The sequence below is a fragment of the Acanthochromis polyacanthus genome, chromosome 1 (assembly GCF_021347895.1).
Source record: "Acanthochromis polyacanthus isolate Apoly-LR-REF ecotype Palm Island chromosome 1, KAUST_Apoly_ChrSc, whole genome shotgun sequence".
In the NCBI taxonomy this organism is placed as follows: Eukaryota; Metazoa; Chordata; class Actinopteri; family Pomacentridae; genus Acanthochromis; species Acanthochromis polyacanthus.
The window spans coordinates 38,720,790-38,734,431 of record NC_067113.1 but is presented as its reverse complement, the minus strand read 5'-3'; the positions used below and the strand labels follow the sequence as shown (position 1 = coordinate 38,734,431).

At 42.6% G+C, this 13,642-nt stretch overlaps 1 protein-coding gene across 2 annotated transcripts; it reads right to left on the bottom strand.

The window, feature by feature from the left end:
• Nucleotides 1-2,841: 2,841 nt before the first annotated feature.
• cdhr5-rs (cadherin-related family member 5, related sequence) lies at nucleotides 2,842-11,087 on the bottom strand. 2 transcript variants are annotated; one of them, XM_051951136.1, is made up of 15 exons: nucleotides 10,902-11,087; nucleotides 8,243-8,319; nucleotides 7,952-8,166; nucleotides 7,566-7,622; nucleotides 7,393-7,485; nucleotides 7,218-7,304; nucleotides 7,029-7,139; nucleotides 6,759-6,923; nucleotides 6,006-6,114; nucleotides 5,824-5,930; nucleotides 5,549-5,749; nucleotides 5,350-5,472; nucleotides 4,823-4,901; nucleotides 3,816-4,003; nucleotides 2,842-3,735 (listed from the first exon to the last, which is right to left on the bottom strand). In XM_051951136.1, the coding sequence occupies exons 2-15, from the start codon at nucleotides 8,307-8,309 to the stop codon at nucleotides 3,364-3,366; spliced, it is 1,974 nt and encodes a 657-aa protein (XP_051807096.1). In that variant the 5' UTR covers nucleotides 8,310-8,319; nucleotides 10,902-11,087; the 3' UTR covers nucleotides 2,842-3,363. The 2 variants fall into 2 exon arrangements, with proteins under 2 accessions (XP_051807096.1, XP_022067919.2); XM_022212227.2 differs by having other exon boundaries at nucleotides 6,006-6,096; nucleotides 10,902-11,086.
• Between the last annotated feature and the right edge of the window lie 2,555 nt (nucleotides 11,088-13,642).

The following is a 13,642-nucleotide window of genomic DNA, read 5'->3' as shown; positions in this document are numbered from 1 at the left end:
TACATTTAATATGTATACCGTTATTGCAGTACATTCACTCTGTTTCCCCCGTGCTATTTCTCCGAGTGTCCCTGGTCCCAGAGCTGGATGCTTCAGATCTGCGGTTGATGTTCCACCAGCTGGTCCAGTCTCCACCATGTCCACTGTGGGATGCTGCTGCTGACCTTCCTCCAGCCCTCTGCTTCCAACTCCCTTTTTCCACCAGTCAACTCTGCATTGCCTTCACTATACTGTTATGCTAACTTACATACTGTTTGAATTTTACTGCTAGCTATATATGGAGTATGTTTAATGTCAGAGCCGTACATCATCAGAGTAAACTATGAGTCAGTTTTCAATGTTAGCTTATACTTTGTTTGTGTCATATATCCTGTCATGCATGTATCCAAATGTGTGTTGTGTTTTCCTTGCTTTCCCACCCCTCCCTCTTCTCCCATCCCTCCCCCTTGCCCTCTTCTGTCCTTCTCAACCCCCCCGGCCAGCAGGCAGATGGGTCCCCCCTATATAGAGCCGGGTTCTGCTCGAGGTTTCTTCCCTGTTAAAAGGGTGTTTTCCTGCCACTGTCGCCTTTGGGCTTGCTCTGGGGGTCAGGCATTTGGGTTCTGTAAAGCGTCTTGAGACGAGTTGACTGTAATTGACGCTATATAAATAAAATTGAATTGAATTGAATTGAATTGATTGGATCATTGACCCAGATTCGGACACCTGAGGAGGATAAAACACCTGAGTTTGAGTCCATCTGTAATCTGACTGACGATAAACTGGTGAACTGCAGGTACGGCACACGGCTGTTAGCGTGATGTTAGCGTGTTCAGACAGAAACAGGAAGCTGATGAGCTGCAGGACGAACAAGAAAGGAAGCTCTACCTTCATACTGGGAATATTTCCAGAGTTCCATAGAGGTGGCTCTAGATTTATGACTTTTTAATGGACTTTTTCAGAACTTCATCAGTCTAGCAGATAGAACCAGGACATTTAGGAGGAGAAACATCTGAGTACTGGTAAAAACTGCAACTAAAAAAGCTGGAAAATTATCACGAAACTGGCCAAAATTACCACAAAAAGAAAAACATCACCCCAAAAAGAGCCAAAACTACCCTGAAAAATTCAAATATGCCAGGAAGAACACCCAAAATCACAACAAAAAGAACCCAAACTACCTAAAACAGAAGAAATTGCAACAAAAACTCAAAATTTGGCACAAAAAACCTGCAAAATTTTGACAAAAACACACAAAATCACTCCAAAAACAGCCAAAACTACCTTAAAAGGTTCAAATATGCCTGGAAAAACATCCAAAATCACCACAGAAGAACCAAAATTACCCTGAAACATTCAAATATGCCAGCAAAAACAGAGAAAACTGCCACAGAAATGACCAAATTTAGTGATTTTCCATGTTTGAGTGTTTCTGGGTAATTTTGTGTCTTTTTCTGGTAGTTTTGGCTCTTTATGGGCTAATTTTGCAAGTTTTCTGTGTACTTTTTGTGGTGCTTTTGAACGTTTTTCCTGGCATTTTTGAACGTTTCAGGGTAGTTTTTGCAAGTTTGTTGTGCCAAATTTTAGTTTTGACATAATTTCACCTGTTTTGTGGTTATTTTGATACTTTTTGTGGTGATTTTGGATGTTTTTCCTGGAATATTTGAACCTTTCAGGATACTCTATGAAAGTAGAACTCTGATCATTGAGAAAGTTCAGTCTTTATTTAGTTGACTGGTGGTTTTTTAAAATTTCTGTTTCAGTGATGAAGTTTGATTCTCTTCTGTCTTCATTTATAACCGACATCATGAGAAGGCCTCCAGACAGGTGACATGTGAACCTCATGTAGACAGCAGCGCCTCCTGCTGGTCGCTGCAGATGTTGGTCTGAATTTTTCATCTTCCTGGATGGAGTCACAGTGACTGGTTTTATCTTACTTTGAACTCATTTTATTTCATTTTTTATCCATCTGGAGTCCGTTTTGAACCAACTTTGATTAGTTTTGGAGACATTTTGAGTCTGTTTGCACAATTTTTCATTCCATTTTGGACAAGACTGAATCCAGTGTTGAAGCCAACAGCAGTTTTCAAGTCAATTTGGAGAATATTCAGTCTTTTTGAGCGCATTTTGACTGATTATAGATGAGTGTTAAGTCATTTTGAACAATTTATAAGTCAGTTTGAACACGTTTGAATTGTTTTTAGAAGGGTTTTGAATCATTTTTGGAAAAATTCTCCATCATTTTCATTAATTTTGTTCAAGTTTTGAATTATTTTGGACAATATTCACTGCATGAAGACTGTTATGTTCACTCTTACAGGCAACAGCAGAGTTTTCAAGTCAATATGGACAAATTTTGAATGATTTTGGACAAAATTCAGTCATTGTAAGCACATTTTGGTCAATATCAAACAGGTTTTGAGTCATTTTGGGAAAGTTCTAAGTAATTTTGTATGAGCTTTAAATCATTTTGGACAAATTTCAGTGAATCTGAGCACATTTTGATCAATTTTTTTGAGTAATTTTTGAGAAATTTCAAGTAATTTTAAGTAATTTTGGATGAGTTTTGAAACATTTTGGACTAAATTCAATGCATGACGACTGTTGTGTTCACTCTTAGAGTTTTCAAGTCAATTTGGACGAATTTTAAGTCATTTTGTACAAATTTCGGTCAATTTGAGCCATTTTGATTGATTTTAGAGGAGTTTTCAGTTATTTTGAGTGAGGGGGCGGGGCTAAACAAAGCTGGATTGCAATTGGTTCCTCAGTTTTGATGTAGACACTAGATAATATTCTTACTGGCGGGTTGTGTACAGATGGAGTAACGACAGAAATCAACACATTCAGAAAACATAATAAAAATTCACTTTCAGCAGATAGAACTTTTAATATTTCAAAATAAAGTACAAATATTTAATTCCATTTTCCAGCACCGAGATGTTTGATCATCAGCAGATATTTTCAATTTAAGTTTCAGCCTGATGTTGTTCAGAAAACTTCATTTTACAGTAATTCATGTTAAATCTGGAGACGTTTCTGTGAAGGAAGATTTCCAAAAATAAAAAAGAACAGTTCAGTCTGTTAAAGGAGGAAAATCTACCAGTGACAAACTAAGATTTATTTATTTTTTTAGTGAAATCCTTCAAATTTGAAGTAAAAATCATCTCTTAGATCGTCTCATGCAGAGTTTTATTTATTTTACTCATAAAGACACAAAAACAAAGAAAATGTGATTTGATGAATAGATCTGTCAGCTGTGACCTGATTGGCTGATTAGACTGGTGGTGTAGATTCCTGCTGTCTGATTGGTCAATGATGCCGATTTGTTTGATCCTGTTCTATGATTGGCTGGTGTTATTTGCTCCTGCTCTCTGATTGGCTCATCTAGTGAGGTTTCTCTGACTCCCCTGTCGTGTCCTCTGATTGGTCCTCGTCTTTCTGAGACGTCTCGTCGTTGGTCTCCGTGATGTCAGTGGTGGGCGGGGCTTCTGTGCTGTCAGGTGACCTCAGAGTCTCCCAGGCGTGGTGTTCAGGTGCCTCAGTCACGGTGAACAGATCCAGCTGGAACAGGCAGCGCTCAGGTGAAGCAGGAAGTTGAGTTCTGGTTCTGTCTGCTGATTGGCCGGTGGTAGCCGATGACAGTCTGCGGGTGTAAACTCCCTGACGACCGTGAAAACTTCCCATCTGCGAGGAAGACTCGAAGTGTCGACTGAAAGCTCTGGTGCTGTACTCGTCCATGAATCCAGGTGGGTTCACCTGAGGAGGAAACAGGAAGTATCAGAGAGATGCTGCAGGTGGATTCATGGTTCCAAACATCTTGAAGTTAAAGTTTTTACCGCGCCGGGACGTTTCTCCACAGAGCTCCGGTCTCCAGGTTCCTGAAGTCGTCTCCTCCGGACGGTTCGAAGAAGCAGAAACAGAATGAGGGAAAGAAACATCAGAAGGAGCGTCGCAGCGATTCCTCCGGCCAGACGGCTGTCCACGTCTCCGAACAACGGCTGCTCAGTGAACGCAGCACGAGGAACTGAAAATACAAAGACTTCATGTCAGCGAACGCACCACAAGATGCTAGAAACTTAAATATGTCAGTGAACGCACCACAAGATGCTAGAAACTTAAATATGTCAGTGAACGCACCACAAGATGCTAGAAACTTAAAAATGTCAGTGAACGCACCACAAGATGCTAGAAACTTAAAAATGTCAGTGGACGCACCACAAGATGCTAGAAACTTAAATATGTCAGTGAACGCACCACAAGATGCTAGAAACTTAATTATGTCAAAGAATGCACCATGAAGCACTAAAAGCATAGTTTGACAGTGAATGCGCCATGAGGCACTGAAAACATGACATGCTTCGTCAGTGAACGCACCACAAAGTACTGAAAACAAAAATTTGTCAGTGAAAGCAGCGCAAGACACTAGAAACTTAAATATGTCAGTGAACGCCGCATGAGGCACTGAGAACTTGAGAAGTTTGTCAGTAAACGCATCACAAAAAAATGGAAACATGAGTGAGCGCAGCAAAATATAAGTTTATGTCAGTAAACGCACCACAAAAAATTAAAACCACAAGGATGTCATGTCAGTAAACACATCACCATCTGCTATAAAAAAAATGGAGTTTATGTCAGTGAATGCAGCACGAGGAAACAAACATCTGTTAAGTGATTAAGATCTGATTTTATTGACGAGCCGATCTAATCATTAATTATCAATTATTGATCAGTGGAGCAGAAGATCTTCAACTCCTCATGTGTGTAAACTGTAGGATGTAAGTGTGTTCATGCGTGTTCATGCGTGATTATGTGCACACGTGTGTTCTCAGCTCCATGTTCTCACCCGTCTGTCCTCTCTGAAGGACTTCAACGTCCACCGAAGCTGAAATTTCTTCTCCTGATTCTTCGTCTCTGGCAACGACCTGCAGAGTTCACAGTAATAAAAATTAAAAAAAGAAATAAAAACCAATAACAAAAGAGGTAATAATCAATAATAAAAGAAATTCTCATCAATAATGATCAAGAATTATAATCAATAATTAGCACACTAAAATCAATAATAATCTGTACTATGGTAACCAGTAATCCGTCTGTTCCAGTGTTGTTTGTTGTTTTTATTTATTTTCTGTTTATTTAAAAGTCCTGCAGCTCAGGTGGATTCCAGCTGTGGAGCTTTAGGTCTTCATCTCCGCTCTGGTTCTCCTGCTGGACACTCATTCCAACTGAGAACACCTGAACGTCACCCCTGCAGACGGTTCTACGTTCCTGATTCCACATTTTCATGACTCAGTCCAAGTTCAGGGATATTTTCATTACATTCATGTTCAGCTACATTATGGGTACCAGATGATGTCATACAGGTAAACTCACCTGTAGAATGTGTCGGTCGAAGGCGTTCAGTCTGTTGGTCCTGGCGATCAGAACCCCCCCCTGGGTGACTTGGTACAGTCCAGACGGAGGATGCAGGAAGTAGTGGACGTTTGGATTCAGGCCCTGTGATTGGACAGCAGTGATGACTCACCAGGTGTGATGCAGGTGACAGTACAGGTAGAGCAGCTCGTGTTCTTACGTCGGAGAAGTCGCGGTCCGTCGCTCTGACCTGCAGAACCTTGTTCCCGTAGGTGGAGACGATGGAAGCGGGGCTAGAACTCTGGATGATGAAGCCTTTGAAGGTGGTTCTGTTGAAGACGGGGGGGAACGTGTTCTCATACAGAACCCTGACCAGAACTGACGCCACGCTGTACTTCAACCTGTCGTCCACCTGGCACACCTGAATGGAGAGACGGACAGGTGAACACCTGGCTGCTGCTGGGAATGAGGCAGGAAACAGGAAGTAGCCGTTACCATGACGTTGAGCGTGAAGTTTGGCATCTGCCGCCGGTCGTCCACCGGTCTGGTCAGCCTGATCTCACCTGTCCTGTTGTTGATCACAAACCGGCCCTGATCCTCACCTGTGGAGCCAAACACACACACCTGTACACACCTGGTGTGTTTTTACCTGCTGATAGCGGCGATGAACTTACTACCTGAGAGGATGGAGTAGATCAGAGGAGCGTCGATCCCTCGGTCTCCGTCCTCCGCTCTGATTGGTCCAGGAGAAAACTCCAGAACCACGTCCTGAAACACAGAACGCACCTGGAGCCACAGCACCGACCAATGAGCACAAAGCAGCAAATACACCTGGTGTCTCAGGTAGAAGATGGAAACTCAGGTGTTGACATGACAACTGAGGTGTTTACCTGGTGTGTCAGATGTTTACCTGGTGTCTCAGGTGTTTACCTGGTGTCTCAGGTGTTTACCTGGTGTCTCAGGTGTTTACCTGGTGTCTCAGGTGTTTACCTGGTGTCTCAGATGTTTACCTGGTGTCTCAGGTGTTTACCTGGTGTCTCAGGTGTTTACCTGGTGTCTCAGGTGTTTACCTGGTGTCTCAGGTGTTTACCTGGTGTGTCAGATGTTTACCTGGTGTCTCAGGTGTTTACCTGGTGTCTCAGATGTTTACCTGGTGTCTCAGGTGTTTACCTGGTGTCTCAGATGTTTACCTGGTGTCTCAGGTGTTTACCTGGTGTCTCAGGTGTTTACCTGGTGTCTCAGATGTTTACCTGGTGTCTCAGATGTTTACCTGGTGTCTCAGGTGTTTACCTGGTGTGTCAGATGTTTACCTGGTGTCTCAGGTGTTTACCTGGTGTCTCAGATGTTTACCTGGTGTCTCAGGTGTTTACCTGGTGTCTCAGGTGTTTACCTGGTGTCTCAGGTGTTTACCTGGTGTCTCAGGTGTTTACCTGGTGTTTCTGTGTGATGTTGGTGGTGTAGGTGGGGTTCATGCAGACAGGAACACCTGGAGACACAGGTGTGCAGGGCAGGAAGTGAGGATACTGGTCGTCTCCGTCCTTGATGTTGATGTTGAGGACAGCAGACGTGTTGAACTTCTCCTTAGTGTTTGATTCCTGTCAGGTAAATATCGCTTAATGTCACATTTCTGCTGCTGTTGAGTTGTTTGTTTTTTCTGTTCATTAGTTTGGAATCCAGGTGATCAGCTGATCAAACGTTACCTGGGCCCACAGGATGATCTTCAGGTGAGTTCTGGTCTCGTAGTCCAGAGCTTTATCCAGAACGATGCTTCCACTGTTGGGCAGGTCCACCCTGAAGAACCAGGCGTCTGGCTGCAGGTAGAGGACAGGTGACATCAGAGACGGGTGACATCACAGGGAGGTGACATCACAGGTTTGTTGACAGCTTACCGATGACTGATCGATGATGTAGCTGATCATGTCTCCGTCCTCATCGATCGCCTTCACTGTGAAAACCACAGAGTTCACCGCCGTCAGCTGCACAGGTGGGCAGAATTACAGGAGCACGGTCAGTAACCAGGTGATGAGGTCACCTGACTCCAGTTAGCTCGTTAGCATGTTTTACCTCGCTGACGGTGAACGGCTGAATGGTCTCCTGCAGGAATTTCGGTTGGTTGTCGTTCTCGTTGAGGATCTCCACCAGGAGCCGGTAGCGACTCTGAAACAGGTTCAACTCTGCTGAAAGACTCTCAGGTATTAGGTGTGTTTACTACTGGAGACAGGTGTCAGGTGACCTACCTGGATGACGTCATCCTCATAACAGATGAGCTCTGCTACCAGGATGGACCCCAGAACCTGAGAGACCAACACAGCAGAGTTATTTACTGACGGTCCAGGTGAGACACAGTGTTGGAGCTCCAGGTTTCAGGTGTGTTTCAGGTGTGTTTCAGGCATGTTTCAGCTCCAGTTGAGGTGTTTTCAGGTGTCTTTCAGGTAAGTTTAAAGTGTGGTCCAGGTGTGTTAAAAGTGTGTTTTAGCTTCAGCTGAGGTGTGTTTCAGTTGCAGGTGAAGTGTTTCCAGGTGTGTTCATGCTCCAGGTGTGTTTCACGTGTGCTTGAGGTCCAGGTGTGATTTGTCTACCGGTGTGTTTGAGCGCTAGGTCAGGTCTACTTCACGTGTTTTACCTCTCGGTCGAGGACTTTGGTCACAGAGGAGTTGAGTCTGATGGTTCTTCCGTCCAGGTAGAACCAGTCGGCGTTGTCTCCGCTCAGACACAGTCGGATGGCGTTGGCTCCTGGATCTGCTGCGATGTTGATGCTGGAGATGAACTGACCCGTCGGACTGTTTTCTTGGACTGACGCGAAGATGTCCGAGCCTCCCCGACACAGACTGGTTGAGGCTGAAACCGGAAGCAGCTGACTGAGGCTGATCAGACTGATTAACAGCAGAAACAGGTGAGTCTGAACCGTTCTTACCTGTAACGACGTGATAGGACACTCTGAGAGCCACCTGCCACAGCAGCAGCCTGCATGGACGCAACATCTTCCTGCACCTGATCAGCACACGATGGATAAGTTCAAGCAGCCGACGGTGAAGAACATCAACAACAACCAACATACAGCAAACTAACCCTACTGAGCTGAGAGGATCCATGAAGAAGGAAGTTCTTCCTCTAGAAGCAGAACCTTAAAGCTCCAGTCAGGTCTGCTACTGATCACATGGACCAAGGAAAGACCTTCTGGAGGAAAGTTCTGTGGTCAGATGGAAGAAAAACTGAAGGTGAGGCCTTCAACCCCAAGAACACCAAACCTACCATCAAACACGGTGGTGGTAGTATCATGCTCTGGGGCTTTCTAACCACAGAACTTTCCTCTCTACGTTCCAGTTTCTGTTTATTTATGATCCAGCAGATTTTGTCTGATTCCCAGAAGAACTTTAAAAAACTATGAAAGAACCAAAATGTGACAAAGATTCATGTTTCAATGGTTCCATCATAGAAAACTATCAGTTCTAGGAATCTTTGTAAACTCAGGACCGATGTGATGAACATGGTCTTTGCAAGTGGATGGAAGTGGACTGTCACTCTAAAAATACTCATCGTATTAAGACAAAACAAACAGGTTTGGTTGATTTTTTGTGGACTAACTCGGCACTCTTTGACCTGTGAGCTTCAGCTTGTTTTTGTTCCTGCTTTTGTTTTTAATCTGACTTCAGGCTGATCTTTTCCTGCAGTTTCATTTCACCAGACTCACTCGGCGATGCTGAGGTTTTAAAATAAATGAGAGCGGTGTCGACATGAGAGAGGAAGGTCGTGGTCCTCGGGTGGAAACATGAAGGTCGTAGAGGAACTGACCTGAGAGCAGCGAAGCGAACAAACAAACAATGAGTCACGGTTGTTGATCCGGACGTGAGCGAACTGGAAATGATCCGGCACAAGGTCGACCGGACCGGACACGGAGCTGATTAACTCCAGGAGAAAACATTTAACCGCCTCGGTGACCTGCAGACTCAAAGCTGGATAGAACGGATTTCATTCACCTCCTGCTTCTGTTCAAACATCTGGAGAGCAGCTGGAGAAGTCAGAGATGGAGATCTGACACGTTTTCATTGTTTAGTGTTTGTTTTTCTGGAGATTAATTCATGTTTATAAGGATATTTGTTGATATTACACCATTATGATGCTAAAAAAATCCCAAAGAGACAAAATTTCCACTCAAAAATGCAAAATTGCCATAAAAAGTCCAAAACTATTGAAAACAGATGCAAAATCATCACAAAAGAACCCCAAATCACCACAGAAAGAGAGAAAATCTCAACTAAAAGATGCGAAATTACCCCAAAGAACATCTGGTTCTTCATCTCCAGTAACTTTATCAGTGATCCAAGTCCATAGAGATGGGTCCAGATTTATCACTTTTTAATGGACTTTTTCAGAACTTCATCAGTCCAGCAGATAGAACCATGAACTTAGGAGGAAAAACGAATCTGAATTATGGTAAAAATTGACACCAGATCAGTTTAAATCCCCCCCAGGTGTCGCAGTCTGAACACTGGATCTGGTTTTGCTTCATTTTTTATATAAAGAACTAGTTTGATGATGTCTTAGAATTTGTCCACAATGCGCCAGAGATTGTCTGGAATATATAGAGGCTTTTCAAATTTGCCCAGAAATCTTGAGAAAATGACAAAACTCTGCAAAAAATGACGAAAGGATTTGTCCAAAATGAGCCATATGTTATCCAAATGACCTGAAAATTGTCTCAAAACTTTTTTCAGAATGACTCAAAAGTTAGTGGAGATGAAGAACCAAATGGTTCTTTGGCATCATTTTGCATCTTTTAGTGAAGATTTTGTCACTTTTTGTGGTAGTTTGGATCCTGATTGTCGTGATTTTTTTTCTGTTTTTGTGGTTATTTTCCTTTTTGTGCTGATTTGTGTCCGTCTGTGATAGTTTTGGAATTTCTGTGGTAATTTTGCATCTGTGAGTGGAAATTTTGTCCCTTTTTGTGGTCTATTTACCTCTTTTTGTGGTGATTCTGTTTTTGTGTGCTGATTTTGTGTTTCCTTGTTGTAATTGTGGCCCGTCTCTTGGCGATTTGGTCTCTTTTTGTGATCAATTTATCTGTTTTTTTAGTTGTTCTAGTTGTTGTTTTTACCAGAACTCAGATGTTTCTCCTCCTAAATGTCATGATTCCATCTGCTGGACTGATGAAGTTCTGAGGCTCAGAAATGATGGAAAAGTTCATTAAGAAGTATAAATCTGGACCCACCTCTATGGACTTCAAGCACCTGAAAGTCTAGAAATATTCCCAGTCTGAAGGTAGAACTCTGATCATTGATAAAGTTACTGTTGATGAAGAACCAGATGGTTCTGAGGAGGTTCTGGGGGAGTTTTCTCATATTTTTATCCAGAAAAACGCGGCTATAACTCTGTTATTTCAGTCCAGCTGTGAGAATCGTCAGCAGCTGTAACCGTCGGTTCTTCTTCCGTTAATCTGACAGTCAAAGGAAACTAACAGCTGCTATTGTTCTGGTTAAATGATTCAGTGTTTTGCTGGTTGAAGGAGCCTCAGATGAGCTAACTCTGATCCCTCCTGTTGGTTCTGCTGAAGATCTTGAAGCTGTGGGACTCACCCGTCCTCCTACAGGCGTCTCCTCAGACCTCCTGCCTTCATGTTGGGTTCATGTCGGCTTCCTGTCGTCATGCTTCTCCCCGTGTTGTCGAGCTGTTTTCTCCTGTCGCTGCCGGTGTTCTGTGTGTCGTTGTGTGTCGGTGTGTGTCACAGAGTGTCCGCGGCGTGCTGGTGTGTGTGGGGAGCATTAGAGGGCTTACACAGCATTAATGAGGGGATAAGTAGGCCAACATGCTGCAGGACTTTAAACCAGCAGGAGGCTGTTAGTTAGACCTGCTGCTCTACTGCTGAAGGAACAGTACTGAGGTGACCTTAGAACACTCAGAGGAACAGCAGCAGAACATACTTTAGTTAAAGGGTTAATGTGTTCACTGGTGTTCTGGACGTCAGAGGAACCAGAAAAACAAACAAGTCAGACGGAACAAAAGGATTTCAGTTCTTTCATTGTTTTGTTGTCAGGATTTAACTGCTTCAGTCGGTTCTGCAACATCCGTGAAGTCCAGAACTTCAGAGTCCTCGTTTTATTCTGTTAGAGGTTATTCTGGGCAGGAAGCAGACAGGAAGTCAGCCAGGGGTCTCCGGACACTCAGGAAAATAAAAGCTCTGAGTGAAACCAAAAATATTTCCTCACAGTGATGCAACAGAAGAATTTGTTTTTTAGTAAAAGATGTTTTTAAAAAAATCTCCAAATGGTCCTTTAAGTAACCCAAAAATAGTTAATTTAAGCACCATAGATGGGAATCCAAAGAACTTCGGCAAAAATAGGTTCTTTTAGGAACCATTCTATTGAAGAGTTCCTTTGACAACTACCAAATGTGTCTTAAAGAACCATCAAAATGGTTCCCTTCACTTACCACAAAGGGTGGTCCAAAGAATTTTAGCAAAATTTGATGTTTCCAGGAACTTTAAGCTGTTCTTAACATTTCATCAAATGGTTAAGGTGCCTCAAAGAACCATCAAAAATGGTTCCTTTAGGCACCATAGATGACAGTCTAGAACTTTAGTAAAAGTATTTTTTTTCAGGAACCATTCCATTAAAACATTAAAGACATTTAAAAACATTTAAAAGGGTTCATTTAGTTACTTTAAACGTTGGTCCAATGAACTTTTTTCGGGAATGATTTTATCCAATAATTCTTTAAAACAGACCAAAGGTGCCTCAAAGAACAATCAGAAATGGTTTTATTTTGTTACCACAAAGGGGGGTCCAAAAATTAAAAGAAAAATTAGTTGTTTCCAGGATTTTGAGACTGTTCTTTAAAGAGCTGTCAAAGGTTCCTCAAACACCCATTAAAGGGTTCTGTTAGGCACCGTAGATGGCAGTCTGAAGAAATTTAGCAAAATAGTTTGTTTTTTCAGGAATTGCTCCATTAAACAGTTTATTGAAGAACTAACAAATGTGCCTCAAAGAACCATTTTAAAGGGTTCCTTTAGTTACTATAAATGTTGGCCCAAAGAACTTTTTTTCAGGAACCATTTCATCAAATGATTCTGGAAGAAAACATTCTTTTCACAATTCTTTAAAAAATTATTTCATGAAAGGTTTCTATAAAAAACTCCCAAAGGTTCCTCAAAGAACAATCAAAAAGGGTTCCTTTTGTTGTTATAAAGGGAATCTAGAGAACCAGCAGAAAAGGGTTTTTTTCTAGAAACTTTCAAACTGTTTGTTACAGAGCTCCAAAGGTGCCTAAAGGAACCATCAGAACCGGTTCCTTTTAGGCACCATAGATATCAGTCCTAAGACCTTCAGCAAAAATCGGTTCTTCCAGGCACCTTTTCTTTGAACAGCTCTTTAAAGACCTCCCAAAGATGTCTTAAAGACCCACTAAAAAGGGTTCCTTTAGTTACTACAAAGGGGGTTTCAAGGAACTTTGGCAAAAAGCAGGTTCTTGAAGGAACTATTTTTCAAACAGTTCTGGAGTTAACAGCTGTAACAACAATTCTAAACAAAAAATCTGAGAAATTGCAGCGTTTCTTCCATTCGAGCATATGTATCATTTTGGGTTCTGGAGTGTTAGTAAGACAGAACATGTTCTAAGTGGAACTGTTCTGGACATTTCTCACAGTTTTCTGATGTTTTATAGAACAAATGATTCATCCAGAATGAAACATTTGTTAGTGGAAGTTCTTAAACTGGTAAAGAACCAGAGAACCTATTGAAGAACCATTTGAGAACCCTAATCGTTCCAAGAGTCTTGGCTCCACTCAGACGGCCTCTACTGAGCATGCTCGGTGCAGAACATCTCGCCTCTGAGCAGCTTTCTTTTTCTCGGTTCTCCTCAGTACATCTGGGGATCAGGACACCCCGTTGGAGGATCACGACGGCTTCATGAGGAACCTTTTAACGAGGAGAACCATGATCTGATCCATGTTAAACCTCTGAGGCTCTCTGTGAGGAGTTTTATTTATACGGTGACTCAGGGCTGATCTTTAATTACCAGTGACAGGGATTAACCCTCCTCCTGCCGCCCGCTTCCAGCTCTCGCTTTCTGCCGGCGTATTAGTGGAACGTTGGTAATTAGGTTGTAAATAGGTTAATGCTGAACCTATCAGTGTCAGGCTCCGCCCCCTGACAATATGAAACAGCTGGAGAACATTTAGAGCTCATCTGGGGGACTCTGTTCTGTAAATGTGTGGTTAGATTCAGTCTGTTTGAGCCTCAGCTGCTTCCTGAACGTGGCTTTAATCACCTGGACAGATTCCTGCTGCCGTTTCACCTCCTGAAGGCCTGATTGGTCGTTT

Bases quoted from the DNA above. Each gene is read 5' to 3' on its own strand.
- cdhr5-rs (XM_051951136.1), bottom strand. From the start codon at position 8,309: ATGTTGCGTCCATGCAGGCTGCTGCTGTGGCAGGTGGCTCTCAGAGTG. The intron at 7,305-7,392 runs GTAAAACATGCT...CCACCTGTGCAG, and splicing joins AGCCGTTCACCGTCAGCGAG to CTGACGGCGGTGAACTCTGT. The intron at 3,736-3,815 runs GTAAAAACTTTA...TTTCCTCCTCAG, and splicing joins TGGAGAAACGTCCCGGCGCG to GTGAACCCACCTGGATTCAT.